The 15,934-nt window shown below is 33.7% G+C and overlaps 2 protein-coding genes and 1 non-coding gene across 3 annotated transcripts; 2 read left to right on the forward strand and 1 right to left on the reverse strand.

Annotated features, from left to right (window-relative positions):
• The first annotated feature begins 1,979 nt into the window (after positions 1–1,979).
• On the forward strand, positions 1,980–7,592 carry LOC104247036 (protein LAZ1-like). Its single transcript, XM_009802968.2, has 8 exons — positions 1,980–2,420; positions 2,512–2,568; positions 2,887–2,995; positions 3,469–3,653; positions 3,750–3,838; positions 4,469–4,730; positions 5,386–5,637; positions 6,967–7,592. The coding sequence occupies exons 1-8, from the start codon at positions 2,244–2,246 to the stop codon at positions 7,303–7,305; spliced, it is 1,470 nt and encodes a 489-aa protein (XP_009801270.2). The 5' UTR covers positions 1,980–2,243; the 3' UTR covers positions 7,306–7,592.
• A 3,094-nt stretch (positions 7,593–10,686) lies between these two features.
• TRNAY-GUA (transfer RNA tyrosine (anticodon GUA)) lies at positions 10,687–10,775 on the reverse strand. The gene is given in 2 exon segments: positions 10,687–10,722; positions 10,739–10,775. It is a non-coding gene; the product is annotated as a tRNA-Tyr (tRNA).
• Positions 10,776–13,808: 3,033 nt separating this feature from the next.
• On the forward strand, positions 13,809–15,666 carry LOC104247034 (syntaxin-124-like). Its single transcript, XM_009802967.2, has 2 exons — positions 13,809–14,799; positions 15,175–15,666. Exons 1-2 carry the CDS (start codon positions 14,199–14,201, stop codon positions 15,507–15,509), a joined length of 936 nt encoding a protein of 311 aa, XP_009801269.1. The 5' UTR covers positions 13,809–14,198; the 3' UTR covers positions 15,510–15,666.
• Positions 15,667–15,934: the final 268 nt, after the last annotated feature.

A 15,934-nucleotide genomic window follows, 5' to 3' on the forward strand; every position in this document is an offset into this window, starting at 1 on the left:
AACAAAGAGATTACGCATTTCACTAACCCTTGATAAGAAAGTGATCAAATAACCCATTATCTAAAGTTAATAAAAATAGAGCACTTCATATTTTACTAAACATTACATCATATAAGAGAATCGCAAATATTTCTAGACATTTTTTAAAGAAAATTCTATGAAAAGTCTTAAAAGTATATATAAAATTATATATTTATATGTCGGTTTGGTTCGAATTTTTTTTACTCAATACCAAACCAAATCAAACCAAACCTAATCGGGTTTTTCAATCGGTTTGCTTTCACCGATTTGTACACCTCTATATTTGAGCACTTAATTTTTTCTTTTTTACCATAATGCAGTTACTGGAAAGAGTGATGCTACTCTGGTCTGCAACTCGGTCTATGGAGCAGAATTGGGCGATACTTGCTTGGGCGTAGCTGAGGAATTCAAGCTCACTGCAGTAGAATTCGGTGTTTTGAACCCAAATATGAACTGTGATGTCATATTCGTGGGTCAATGGCTTTGCGTTGCTGGATCTGCTTGAACCTTCAAGTAGTCTGAGGTTTATTATAATTATGAGCAATTGAGTTACTTAACCTTTGGATTAATGTAATAATTAGAAGCTCCGTGAATTCTTTCATGGTGTCTCTGAATCCATTATAAGCTAGCTATTTGGCTGTTGTATGCCTTTTAATTTATTTCTTTTTGAAGTTTTAGTTGGAACATTTTCTTGGTTTTAGTCATCAATATAAAGTCAACTAAAATATCAGTTTGAACTATAAGATTACAATCTAAGCTCCTGTGATTTCTTGCCGCGGTCAGGGGCAGATGTACCCGTTACGGGTCTATCTGAACTTACTTTCGACGCAAGAGTAAGAATATATGTAAAAATCCATTGAAATTAACAAATATTAGATCTAAACCCATAATTTTAATAGTATAATGAGTTTAATATTAAAAATTTTAAAAATTAAACTATAAAATTTAAATCTTGAATTCGCAACAGCAGCCAAGCAGTTATATCAACAAGGAGTACCTATCAAGGAAGAATATTTTGACTAGTGCTATGTATTAATAATTCTTTATTGCACATCAAGGGAAAAGAAATTAATATTGAATATCATGAAATCTAGAGCAAGCTTGACTTAGGAAAAATTGCTTTTCCTAATAATGTCAAGGATCACCCTCTAATTTCTTTTAGCGGAGGTAGTTTTTCTATAGCGTCAAATGAACGGGCTGAGTTAGGCGATTCAAAATGAATTGTGTCAACAATTGAATCATGAGTCAATTCGCGTGAAAATTAGTTGAGCCGAGATGATAAGGTATGCACAAAGCTTGAAAAGTCCAAAGAACACATACTAGTTCAATTAAATAATAGATCAAAATAATCTGTCACAAATCAAAACAATTATAAAGAGAAAAACTTTTAAGGATATATATATAGAGAGAGTGAGATTTGACAAACCCAAACTATTTCTATTTTAAAGCTTTTTTTTTTCTTTTTATAGATCAACTTGGTTCAAGCTTTGCAATCAAACCGAGTAGGATATTGAGTTACACCTTTGGTATTTAAGATACATACAGTAAGCAGTTTACAAAAAGTTTATATTATGAGTACAGTTTAATTGATTATAACGTATATCACTCCTTTTTAAAGGATTAATATATTATATACCCATCATTTTAGTTGATATGACACCATTAACTAAGCACGGAATTTTTAATAAAAATCTACTATATTTATAAAATATATAATTATAAATAATTTCATTAAAAATAAAATTATAATTTTAAAGTAAATTATCTCTAACTACAGAAATATGATATTTTTCTGGGACAAAATGAGCAGGGAAATATCACCACCTAAATTGGTATAGACGGAAGAAAAATTCAATAATTGTAATTTAATTTACTTAAACACGTGCTTTTGTCAGCAAGATGTGACATTCTCCTCAAGTCCTCGTCATATTTATTCTCGGAATATCCGAATAAAGGGCGGGTTCTTTAATTCTTTCCCAACAGTAAAATTCAGTAGTACCAATTTTTTTTCCAACAGTATCACCAATCAAAATTAGGAAAACTGTTAAAGCTAATGGTACATTAACATGTTCAATTTGGAAATAATCCATTTTCAAAATTAGCGACGATTTTCAAGCAAAATCCCTCAATCGATCGTTCAAAATTCAATTCAAATTAAAAAAATCGGATCATCGGAAAAAAATCAAACTTTCCGACGAACCATAAACCCTAAGACGTAGCTGATGCAGAGGATAATATCAATTTCATCGGATTATTTGAATCGAATAATCCAGAATCCTCATAGCAGTTATTCGCCGCCAATATGGGCAACTCTAGTTGCTGGATTCTTCGTAATCCTTACTATCACACTTTCTACGTATCTCATCTTCGAACACCTTTCAGTTTACAAAAATCCCGAGGTTATTTATGTCTTTTTCCTGTTTTATTTCAGTTTCTGTTTCTTTTTTAGTTTAATGTATCATCTTCTTTTTTGGGGTGTGGTAATGGCAGGAACAAAAGTTTTTGATTGGAGTAATATTGATGGTGCCTTGTTATGCTGTTGAATCAGTGAGTTCCCTTTTTTTTTTTTTTTTTTTGTTTCTTTGCTTTTTCCTGTTATCCTGAGTTTATATGAGTTGGGATTAGCAGATAGTGAAATTCTTTGAGTTATTGTGCAGAATTATGCATTAATTGTCATGATCACTTGATAAGATCAATAATTCAATATCATATAATCTTATGACACTAAGTTAAATGCACAGCAAAGGCAGACCATTTTGTTGAAGATCAGCCCCAAGTGTCTGGCTTACCTTTACTTCTAGAGTTATTGTCATAAACCCTAAGGAGTTTACCTGGTTGATTCTCTAATCTGGCTTATTTTTTCAGTTTGTGTCATTGGTAAATCCAGCGATTAGTGTTGACATCGGGATACTACGTGATTGCTATGAATCCTTTGCCATGTACTGCTTTGGGAGGTATCTTGTTGCATGTTTAGGTATGGATACTTTCTATGTTAAATTTGATTACTTGGTGACTTCCATTTAATATTCAGATTCAGGAAAGTAACCCAATTATCGTTCCTGCCTAAAGAAAGAATATATGTCCTTGTTTTGCAACTTGAGGAGATCTATTCATTGTACTTTTCTCATTCATCAGTAGATAGCTTCTCTTACACACACGCGCGTACTCACGTGTTTCTTCTTGCTATGGCAACTGAATTTGACTGCTTGATATAAAGGACTGGCGTGCTTTATTTGCTAAGTGGTATTCTTAGATGCCATGTACCGTGAAAATTCTAATTGAAGTTTGCAAAGCTTAAATTTATCTCTGTTTCATCTTACTAGTCATTTATGCCATCTGTCACCAGCAAAATGTCTCTCAAAGCTCTTTTATGAACTCGTTCAGTCATTTGTGTCTTTCTTCCTTTCTTTTCATCTTCTTTTTTCCCCTCCCATTTTTTGGAATTAGGTGGGGAAAAGAGAACCATAGAATTTATGAAGAGGGAAGGACGTGCAGGTTCAAAGATGCCACTACTAGAGCATGGTTCTGAAAAGGGGATTGTTAAGCATCATTTTCCCATGAATTATATTTTCAAGCCATGGAAACTTGGTCAGTGGGTATACCAAGTTATCAAGTTTGGAATTTTCCAATATGTAAGTATGCTACCTGACTTAGATCCTTTATCCCTTTGGACCAACAAGCTGTACTCATCTCTTGAATTAAATATATATAACACACAAATTTTGCAGGTGATAATCAAAGCATTTACTGCTACTTTGGCAGTGATTCTTGAAACTTTTGATGTATATTGTGAAGGAGACTTCAAATGGAATTGTGGGTAAGATCACTTGTTGTCATTTGATTAGCTCCCTCGCTTTGATCTCTTCTTTTTGTTTTTAGCCGGATTTGGCCTTTTAGCCATCCCTTCGATCAAATAGAGCTTCCTAACCTACATTTTCTCTTTGTTTCCCCTAGCAATATTCTTTTGGTACTTCTTTACTCAGTTAATGGAAAAAAAAAATCCTTCTGTTTACCCTCTGTCGTGCCATCAGCATCAGACTGCCTGAATGTGCCTTATACTGAATCTCAAGCAGTCTTGTCTTTATGTGAATTTTTTATTTAAGACAGCCTGCCAGCCAGGGGAAGGATCACAAGTCCAGTTGGAAGTTTATCCCATAATCCTTCACGGTTACTAGGGTAGTGACTGCATAGGCATCAAAATTTGCAAATCTGGTCAGAGTTCTGTTTCTTAGCATCTAATTATCATCTTCCTGTAGTTGCAGAATTGGTTCCTCTGTCAATATTCAATTTGTAGTTATAGAGCTGCATCTATTTGGTAGATACTCCTATAAAGTGATTTGTCTGGAAATATTGTAACATTTAAAATCATGTGATATTGCTGATTTACCATGTAACTAATGTAAAATGGTCCAAGATATCTCTTACATTGTATGCCTTGTCTTTGTAGGTATCCGTATATGGCTGTGGTTTTAAATTTCAGTCAATCATGGGCATTGTATTGCTTAGTTCAATTTTATACTATTACAAAGGATGAATTATCTCACATCAAGCCGCTGTACAAGTTTCTAACATTCAAGTCAATTGTTTTCTTAACTTGGTGGCAAGGCGTGGTGATAGCCCTGTTTTCTACACTTGGTTTCTTTAGAAGTCCAATAGCTCAAGCTTTGCAGTTTAAATCCAGCGTTCAAGATTTCATCATATGCATTGAGGTAATTTTTTTGGGGTTGGGTATGTTTCTATTACTTCTAATACTATACATTTTGGTTGGCTATCGGGATTTTTGCCTTTGTTTATTGCTTCTGGTTAATTGCACACAAATCTCCTTGTTATGCTATTAAGGGGTGGGCAAGAAGCTTGAAAGAAAGCTTTAAGCATACATGATGGTTCTTGCATTTGCTCAACCTGTTTTGTTACAACTGATGCATGCTTATGTGCCAACTGATCCGCACGTATGATGCATACTTATGTGGTATTGGAACTGATGCATATTAATGTTGAAAGCTGCTCTTATATTAAATCTCCTTGAGACGTTTTACTACTTGTATAGCGCTCTTGAATTTGTTTACCTCAAGGTGTGAGGTTTCATATGGTTGAGTCTGGATTACTGCAGAACTGCTTTTGTTCTTTATTTGGGGTCCCATGCACGTTTCTTCCCCCACCCTCCCTCCAAAAAAAAAGAAAAAAAAAACACAAACCCTGCCAGTGATTTTTATGTATCTGAAGGTTTATTCGGGTTATGAGGGTCGAGGGATGGGGGAATGTACTGATGAATATAGGCACTAAGCTTTTACTTGTGATATATTGATGCTTGATATTCCTACAAAATTTTGAAGGTTAACAGCTCTTGTCATTCATCCAGTACAGATGGGCATTGCTTCTATGGTTCACCTCTATGTCTTCCCTGCCAAGCCATACGAGCTGATGGGAGAGCGTTTTACGGGAGATGTTGCAGTTCTTGGAGATTACGTATCTGCTGACTTGCCGGTAGATCCTGACGAGGTTAGAGATAGTGAACGTCCCACCAAATTACGTCTTCCTCAACCCGACGCTGATGATAGGGGCGGAACAACCATCAGAGAAAGTGTTAAAGATATCTTTATTAGTGGTGGTGAATATGTAAGCATCTTTTCCTCTTTGCTATTTATGCTTCGAGCCCAAATTGTTTTTGAAGCTTGTGCCTACACCTAAATCCTGAAATTTCAAGTATGCTTTTTAGCGGATTCAAGTGTCATCCAATTCCTGATAGTATTGATTTTCATGAGGGTGAGTTCAAGGAGAGATGAAATGATCATCCCAAGGAATCAGAGTGTATTCTCCTCCCACTCAGAGTTACTACTCTCTGTGTCCCAATTTATGTGTCATACTTTCCTTTTTAGTTTGTCCCAAGAAGACTGTCATACTTCTTTATTTAGCAAAAGGCATCAAGAAGATGCAAGGTTACAAAGAAATTGAAAGGCATAAACAATATTAATCATTAGCTATGTTGCGCGGACTCTCCAAAATGTTGCCGCACTCGTGTCGATCCTCCAAAAATGCACTTCTTTTGGAGGATCCGGCATGCACTGAGAGACATTTTTGAGAGTCTGGACAACATAGATCATTAGTCCCTTTACATTGTGTCATTCTCCTCACTCACACATTCCTACTCTTCTATTTCTCTAGTACTAGGAGTTCATATATCATGCATGAAATCACATGTTTTGTTTATATTTATTTTTTGTTTTGAAAGTAAAATTCTTGCGATTCGAAGTTTGCTCCTTCACTTTCCAATATGTCCTCACAATCCCAATAAAGTCGACCTACTTTAGTTACTAATAAGTGCAGAAGTTCTGTGATCTTACCTGTGATTGAATACAGTCCGTGTTAATTTCTGGTATCACTCAACTCTTCCCCTTACCGAAGTCATGAAAGCAATACAAGATTCATAAAACAAAGAACAACGGGAGTTGGAAGAAAGCAAAAGTTTGAGCTACTTTAAAAGTAATGCAGTTTCAAGCATTCCGACAAATTGGAAATCTTTTGCACTGCTAAAACTTCAGTGATCATGGTTTAATAAGAATACTAAAGTAATAGTTGTAAACTTAGTTTGATAGAAAAATGATCACATCAAAGTTTAAATTCTGAATAGCTATATAATTCTTGAAAGTTGTGAAAATTTTATGCGTTTTATTATTAGCGGAATGGTGCAAACATGTTGTGACATTCCTAAATGAAAAGTCTATCATGTAAATTGGTCTGAGTAGGGAATCTATAGTACGAGTTTATCTAATAAAAAAGAGTTTTCAATATAAGCTTGAGTTGCAGACTTGCAGCTCAAATTTTACCTTGCTCCAGTTTACTCTATATAGCCAAGCTTGAATTTTTTTTTAATTTATTATCTCGAGCCTGCTGTTTCCTTATTTCACTGTCTCCCTTGTTAACAATGCTTTCTGGTCCTGCAAGCAGATAGTGAATGACTTGAAATTCACAGTAACCCATGCAGTGGAACCTGTAGAGAAAGGAATTCAAAAATTACATAAAATCTCTCAGAACATAAAGAAACACGACAAAGGGAGAAAAACTAAGGACGACAGTGACGTTGCCACATCATCTCCAACACGAAGAGTCATACGTGGGATAGATGATCCCCTTTTGAACGGAAGCGTTAGTGATAGTGGCATTTCTAGGAAGAAGCACCGTAAAAAATCTGGAAATACCAGTGCAGAAAGTGGTGGAGAGAGTGGCACTGATCAGAACTTTGGTGGTATTCAAGTTCGTGGTCGAAGGTGGGTTACTAAGGATTAACAGAAGGTCTGAGAAGAAAATTTCCAAACATTTGTATGTATGCATCTGTTGCTTTGGAAGCCTGCGGTGTTTAATTCTCCACTACATTATTCTTTTGCTCTTCCTACGGGCTTCGTTTACTTGCCATCTTTAGAAATGAAAGTGCTATATTTTATGAAAGCACTTCTTGATTGATTTTTCTGTCATTGTTGTTGCACATAATGGGTCTTGGAATCTTGTATAGAGTTATGTATGCTCCTGAATGTATGATCCCTCACTATAGCTGAATCAGTTAGCCGCTTATGGTTCTTCATTATAAACGTGGTTGGTAAATATTATTGCGCGCCACGAGCTTTTGTCAAGGATAAAAGATATTCGGATTGAAACAGTGATCACTGAGACTTCCATACATGATAATTGTGTCTGGATTTGTTTTTGAGAATTATCATATTTTCTATGGAACTTATGAGAGAGCTTCTCCAATCTCCTTGGGAGTTATTCTTCAGAGCAGATACAACTTTTTTTGAGAGGATATTTGAATTTCTTCTTTGAACAAATCTGATTATAAATTCATTTTCTGGCATTCTAAAGCCTAGCTTTAGTTTTTGTGTTGAATTTGAAAACTGGCTACGAAGATGACTGAACAAAGAAAAAAGATTCATCAACCGCACTAACACCAAGTAGTTTCACATTTCCATTTCCAAAAAGCAATTTTGGACCAGCCAGTCCTAATCATTTGCTTCCACTACTTGTCACAAATTCATAGACGTAGATGGTCTCCAAAAGTTCTAAATAGATGAACCGTTTTTTTTAAATAATCTGGAAAGGTGTGTAATCGAAAAGAGAAATGAAATAGAACAATTAAAAAATCAAAAAGGAAGGAAAAGATCAGTGGTAGAAGGTGGAAAACAACCTTTTTAAGACTTATTTAAATAACTTACAATTTACAACCACTTCTCAAAAATTACATATAATACAACTTTGTTATGAAACAATAAAAGAAGAAGAAGAGTATTGCAGAGAAAAGTAGAGAGAAGAGAATTCTTATTGATATGGGATAAATTATAATGGAATAGAACCCTCTATTTATAGGGAGAGAGTGACTTAGCCACTAAGTAATAAACCCTAGAATCTCTCTAAATATAGACATTCACCATAAATAAAATTTTATTTATAACACTCCCCTTTTAATGTCTATTCAACAGATAATGTGCCTCGTTAAAACCTTAACTAAAATAAAACCCAGTGGGAAAAAATTCTAGTAAAGGAAAAAGAGTGCACATATCTAATAATATGCCTTTTAGTTGCCTCGTTAAAAACCTTGCAAGGAAAACCCAGTGGGACAAAACCTTGTAAGGGAAAAAGAGTGCAACGTGCATTAACTCCCCCTGATGAGAGCATCAATTCACATCTTTAAGCATTTGCATTCCAATCTTGTGCACCATCTTCAAAAGATCTTTGGTAGAAGCTAAGATGTATTGTCTTCATATGATCTTGTTAGAATCGTCAGTTCAATATCTTCACATAGAGGTGAAAACTCTTGCTATCATATTATCATGCTTATAGTTATAGCAAGATACATTTGTGCACAAATTGCACTGAGAAAGTGGTACCTCAAGATCAAGAATTGTAGATGCTTCAAGCAACTTAAATCCTTCATGGATTGTCATATAAGTTAAGTCATATAAGCCATATAACAGACTTTAGATGCATATCAAGTTTTTATGTCATGCTAGACATATAAGATATCGAAAATTGATTGCACATACCATTGACTTTATACTTTCAAGTATTTGAACTACATGTCTTTCATATTAAACCAATTCTATTTGAATTGTGTCTCTTCCATTTGGCCAATATTTTTGTATCTGTCTCGACAGCCTTAAGATCCCCATCTATACTTAGCGCTATGATAGATGTCGTCGACGAACATTTTATATCGGTTCCAATAATTTTTCATAAAGACATAACATAGAGATCTCTTCATTCATATATTCAAGTACCTGAATCTCTCATGAGATTTTCTGAAGTGTCATGTCATGTTATCTTCTAGATCACTTGCCTCCTTATTATGATCACTTTGATCATTTGCTCATCTTCTTTATCAAGAAGTTTATTTGAAACCGATTTGTCTATATGGTTTAAGCGTACCATAGACTTTGTCCTTCTAGGACTTAATATGAGCATTTGTAATGAGAATATAGTTACTTTCTTTGGACCAGCAAATGCGTCTGGCATGTTTTGCAATATATTGCAAATGAATTATCCTTTTATGAACCGATAACAAATAATCGATTCGATTTATCGATAAATCGATTCGAATGCACACCCCTAGTCTCAACGGGTCCCCTGATATTGATTTTTACGAGATGAAAACGATGTATATGGTACAATTTTAATCATAAAATATGATCCTAATCATTTCGTATTTCAAACTACGTTTATTTATTGGTTCGATGATCCCCATAAGACGTGGAATTAATTAGGTATGATAGTTTCCTATGATATTAAAGATCTTTTTATAGGTAGCTGAAACATATGTATTTTATTTATATAAACGGCAAAATACCTTAAACTACCCTTAAATTTAACTCAGATTATAAATATCCTTCTCGAATTATGTTCGAGCTTAATTATCTCCCTCAACTTGGCCTTTTGATAGGCATTGCCCCCTACAAGCTGATGTGGGAATCTTTTTCAACGATGCAAGCCAACACAAATGCTCCAGTTCTCTCATTAGAATTTCCTATTTTGAACTGAGGACAAGGTTCTTATTAAGGCTGGGGTATTGTTATGAACGTAGTAAATATTTGGGAGGGCATGAATGGAAACTTAGAAACTTATTTGTGGAACCCGGGTTAGGAATAAGTGAGGTAGGTGAAATTAATAAATAGCAACCTTAGGCCAAAAATAGGCAGAGCCATTATTGTTGACTAAATGTCTGAATCCTCCCATCCCTATTATGTGTTCTCTACATTCTCATCCCCTTCTTCTAGGTTACTGTTCTATCATTCTCTAACTTTCCTTATGTATTTTGGTTATTAAATTGAACAATCAATCTTCTTATGTTATTGTGAGGGTTCATATTGGGTGTTTGTTACAGTAATTAAGACCGAACATAGTTCGGGGAGGATACTAATAATCTGAGCCAAATTTAGGGATGATTTAAGGTATTTTGCCTATATAAATGTGCAAGTTTTTGGCTTTTAGTAAACTTGTTACATTTTGAGGGATACAGTAATTTCAGTAAATCAATGGTCAAAAATTTCAATTTGAAACCCATTTTACTTTCCTCTTCAGTGAGGCAAAAGGGGGGGTGATTTTTTTACCTGTATACAATATTATTTGCAGAATTTGTTATATGGCTATAGTAGACATCAAGATTTCCAAAAGGGAAAAATATCCGACCTACCGGATTCGAACCAGTGACCTAAGGATTAGCTGTTCATTCAAACTACAGTCCTCCGCTCTACCAACTGAGCTAAGGTCGGATGTCTACTTTATTCAAATAATGAATATATTGGTAAAACTTCCATTGTATTTATTCTCCATTTTACTCTTTTTCATTCGGTTTATTTCATTTTATTCATTTTAATGTTTCAAAAAATGGCATGGTTTAATTTCCAAGCACCCACTTACTTTTATATAGTGCAAAATACCCTGCTCTATAGATAATGGTTTAAAAATACTCCATATATTTCACTTTATGTGACACAGTTAGTCAAAAAAGGTTTTTTTGATTATCTTCTTGCAGATAATTTTTAAAATATTTTAAATTATTACTAATTGTAATTTGTAGTACTTTTTATGCAATTTCTAAATATGTAAATTTTATAGTTTATATTAAAAATTAATCAAGTTAACCCTCGTATCCGAACTACGTCACATAAAATAGAACCAGGGGAGTATAACATTGCGGGACTTTCTCACGTCAGCAAAAGTAAGTCAATTTTTGCTCTCATATTCTTGTCTACTTTATTTTGTTGGATCGTTGAGAATTTTTTTTACGTCATGTCGCCTCAATTTTTATTGCATGGGCTCGGACACTACAATTTAAAAGGCGAAATTTGTTTCCAACATAGGTATAAAAAAAATCAGAAAAAAGTTTCAGCTTTTACAAGCGTTGAAAAGATTTTAGGAAATCATTTTCAATCAAATGCCGTTAGAAAAAAAAGTTTTCAGGTTAAAAAAGAAGAGAAAACTACTCCCAGAGTATTTTCATTTTTTTTTAAAACTGAAATACTTTTTCCTGTTGATGTTTGGTTAAAGAAATTTAAAATAGAACATATATATTGAGTCTTTAATTTCACCACTATGTATTTGTGGCTAACAAAGGACATAGAGCCCATTGTTACGGACTGGCACTTAAATAAACATGTTACTAGAGCAAACTTCATTTGTAGCCATCCGAAAAAAATTAATAACAATAGCTAGCCACAAAATAGATCATACAATTAATAGCCCAAAACTAATTAAAAGGCTAGTCCTCCGGTACTTTCAAACCTAGATCTTCGGTACTACTTTTCCTCCTCGCATTTCTTGCTATCTCTCTTCTCTTCTACATCTTCTCTTCTTCTTCCCCGTCCCGCTATTCCTCCCGCAACCCTAACTCCGAGATCGATTACTCCTTTGTGACCAAATCTACGCGATCCTCGAAGGCCGGTGACGATAAAGTTTCAGGAACAACATCAGCTGAGGATGCTAAGAACCTGGACGAATCTGCTTGGAAAAAGGGGTCGTTAACTAATACATTTTTTTCAGATTGAAGGAAAGATTAAAAACAGATTTATTAACAAAGAAGAAGAAAAATGTGAAGAGTAAAAGGCACTACCTATATTTACAACCCATTTGGTTAAACTGAAGAAATGCTTACTTCTCACCCCAATGATCTTTAATTGCTGTTAACTAATAAATCACACAACAAACTTTACAGGTTAAAATTAAATTACCTTAGAGCTTTTTATACTCTTCTGGCTCTAATATCAAATTGAAAGATTTAAAAGCTGATTTATCAACAAAGAATAAAGAACAAAGGTAAAAAATTAAGAAGCACTGCCTACATTGACCCCTTTTATTTTCTTATGACTTATTTTGGTTGTTTCATAACACGTATAGAGAGACTTCGAATCTCACCTTTAATGGTAGTCCTGTTCACCGCTTAATTGAACAGGTAACTTTTTGGTGTTCACCTTATATATATATATATATATATATATATATATATATATATATATATATATATATATATATATATATATATATATTCATTTTATTACAAATATATATGCAAAATGGACTGTCACTATACAAAAATTATACAAAAATATACGATCACTATAATTTATATACAATAGACTGTCACTATATAATTTATATACAAAATAGGCTGTCACTATACAAAATATATACAAAACAGACTATCACTATACAATAAATATACACTAATGATACATTAGGGATACACTAAAATATAGAGGATACACTTAATTTTGTGAATTTATATAATGTAATAGTATATGTACAATTTTTATACATTTTATAACAATTTATATATAATTTATATAATATACACTGAAAAATACAAGATACACTTATATACAAAATTTATACAATATGTATATAAAATATTTAACAGATTGTATAACTATATATATATATATATATATATATATATATATATAAAAGAAGAAAACCTCACGACTTTTGTTGTCACTCTTGTATCATGCATCGTAATTGAGTAAATCTTTTTAATAATTGAACTAAAAAATTTGTGATTTTTCTAGGTACTCAAACAAATTTTCCAGTGAGAAATAAAAAAAATAAAGAGGAAAAATATAGATCTGAAATGGAAGATAAAGAAGGGAAGGAAAATGAAAAAACAAATAACCAAAAAAAGATAAAAGGAAGATGAAGAAGACACAGAGAAAGAAAGAGGATAGGAATGAAAATGATAATGGGAAAAAAAATCTGTGCATTGAATAGAATGAAGAAAGATAACAAGGTGTGCATTGGATAGAATGAAAGAAAGATAAAAAGGCTAGGATTAAATGTTGTCTTGGGAAGATAAATGTATTGGAAATAGATAATGGCTACAAGTTGCAAATAAATTGGGCCGAAAGGCCATTTTCGTGTAGGTGGGTAAAAACACATGCTATTAAAATTTTGAGGAGCTATAGATGGTAATTTTCTCTAATAATAACTGCATTTCAATTATAGACAAAAAAAAATAAAATAAGTACACACAAAAATGCAAGTGTACGTATACTATTACATACACGTCGAAAATTGACTTTAGTTTTTACAAAATTATTTGATATTTAGGTGAATAAATTGACTAGACAAGGTCAACACAAAATCTTCGGGTATGTTACGAAGGAGAAAATCACACTCCAAGTGGCAGAGAAACTGCTCCTTTTTTAACGACCTTCCTCAAGATTAGTTTGGTGGAACTTTAATTTAATAATAATGACTGCATAGCCTCTAATTTTTATGTCTTCCTAATCTTTTAACAAATAATGATTTTTGTTAGTTTTGATCTCTTAATGAAGGCTTTGCTCTTGTCGCCTTCTCTTCTTCTTCCTCCAATCCACCATTCCATTTATGTACTTCTAATATTCCTGCAAGGAGAGAGGAGAGAAGGTTTAGACAAGGGCACAACGTTTTCCCCTTCAACAAAAATAACAATAATCACGCCTCAATCCTAAGAAAAATTGGGAGCCATCATAAATTGATTAGTTTTGTGTTGGATGTTAACCTACCGCGGGCGTACGTTCCTCCTTTACCCAGGCTTGGGAGCGGCAACAATTTATGTTGAGTAGCAACCAAAGAAAATATTGTGTCACCATTTGGAAAGAATCAGGCCAAGGCTAATTTTGTCCAATTTGGGAACAAAGGAAAATTGAAATCAGCCAAAAATGAATGACTTGTTCTCTAATTCGTTTAAAAAATACCAGGACCTTAAAAAACAGGTCCAAGTGGATGATCTAGAGGGTGGTCAAGTTGGCCAATCAGAAAATGAAAGCATTGATCTTGCTAAATTCTTTGAAGATGTAGAGAATGTGAAAGAGGATATGAAAAATGTCGAAAAGCTCTACAAAAAACTACAAGAATCAAATGAAGAGAGCAAACTTGTACATAATGCCAAGACTGTAAAAGAAATAAGGTCCAGGATGGACTCGGATGTATCACAGGTCTTGAAACGCGTCAAGATGATCAAAGGAAAATTGGAAGCCCTCGAACGATCCAATGCTGCTCATAGGAAAATCCCAGGTTGTGGTCCTGGTTCTTCTGCAGATCGAACGAGGACTTCAGTAGTTAGCGGGTTAGGGAAGAAACTAAAAGTTCTCATGGATGATTTCCAGGCTTTAAGGGCAAGAATGAATGATGAATATAAGGAGACTGTTGCAAGAAGATACTTTACTGTGACAGGAGAGAAGGCTAATGATGAATTGATCGAGAATTTGATATCGAGTGGGGAGAGCGAGTCTTTCCTTCAGAAGGCAATTCAAGAACAAGGTATATTGTTTGTTGATTTTCTTAACATATTTGGTTTTCTCCTGCTTTTTTTTAATAAAAAAAATGGCAACACATCCTTAGTATAGACTTTCAGTTTAAGGAAAGAATTTGTGAGACACAAGTTTTAATTGTCAACTTTCTTTTGAGTGAATTTTATGAGGTTATTCTCTGGATTTGTATTCTCTTTTGTATAATCACTATGGAATAGTGATGATTGCTCATCTTCCTCTATGTAGGTCAATGACTGAACTACATTAAATTTTTAATTTTCTTTTGATATATTTCCCTTTTGTTATCTGATTTATATTAGTATATGTTATTTAGGGTTTGCTATGTTAGTTCCTGTATAACACCTTATTATTTCGATCCTAACAGGTAGAGGCCAGATAATGGACACTATTTCAGAAATACAAGAAAGACATGATGCTGTGAAGGAGATTGAGAAGAATTTGATTGAGCTACACCAAATATTTCTAGACATGGCTGCATTGGTGGAAGCACAAGGCCAACAATTGAATGATATTGAAAGTCATGTGGCACATGCAAGTTCTTTTGTTAGGCGAGGCACAGAGCAACTAACAGAAGCTAGGGAGTTACAGAAAAGCTCAAGAAAGTGTACTTGCATTGCCATTTTCCTTATCATTTTGCTTGTCATTGTTCTTACTTTTCCTCTCTGGTGGCCATTACTTGTTAGCAAAATTGCAAATTAATATAAGAAAAAAAAGAGAAGAAAAAGAAAGCAACCTACCTGAATTTTGGAAGTGTACTAAGAATTAGACTTGTTTGGTTGTTTGAAGAAGCAACAAATAAAAGTTTGATCAGGTTATTGTGAATTTTAGGAAATTTTTGGCAATATGACTATGATTTGTAAGCATTTCCTTCATTTAATCATTATAAGCACCTTCTTTTCTTTGACATTGTACTTATTGAAGCAAATTTTGTCACATTAATGGGACATATTTGTGCACAATCTTCCTAGACTTGTGAAATGAATGTGTATTTGTAGAATAAGCAGGGGGAAAAAGATGAAATTCCTAGATAGGGGTGGCAAACGGGTGTGTCGGTTTGGATATGGGCCGAGTCGAAAATGGGTAATACAAAGATGGATAAATTATCCGATCCGACCCATATTTAA

Source organism: Nicotiana sylvestris, chromosome 6 (genome assembly GCF_000393655.2).
Source record: "Nicotiana sylvestris chromosome 6, ASM39365v2, whole genome shotgun sequence".
Taxonomy (NCBI): Eukaryota; Viridiplantae; Streptophyta; class Magnoliopsida; order Solanales; family Solanaceae; genus Nicotiana; species Nicotiana sylvestris.

Coding starts and splice junctions, on each gene's coding strand:
- LOC104247036 (XM_009802968.2), top strand. CDS start 2,244: ATGCAGAGGATAATATCAATTTCATCGGATTATTTGAATCGAATAATC. Junction 2,569..2,886: donor CTTGTTATGCTGTTGAATCA/GTGAGTTCCCTT, acceptor TTATTTTTTCAG/TTTGTGTCATTGGTAAATCC. Junction 2,996..3,468: donor GTATCTTGTTGCATGTTTAG/GTATGGATACTT, acceptor TTTTGGAATTAG/GTGGGGAAAAGAGAACCATA.
- LOC104247034 (XM_009802967.2), top strand. CDS start 14,199: ATGAATGACTTGTTCTCTAATTCGTTTAAAAAATACCAGGACCTTAAA. Junction 14,800..15,174: donor GAAGGCAATTCAAGAACAAG/GTATATTGTTTG, acceptor CGATCCTAACAG/GTAGAGGCCAGATAATGGAC.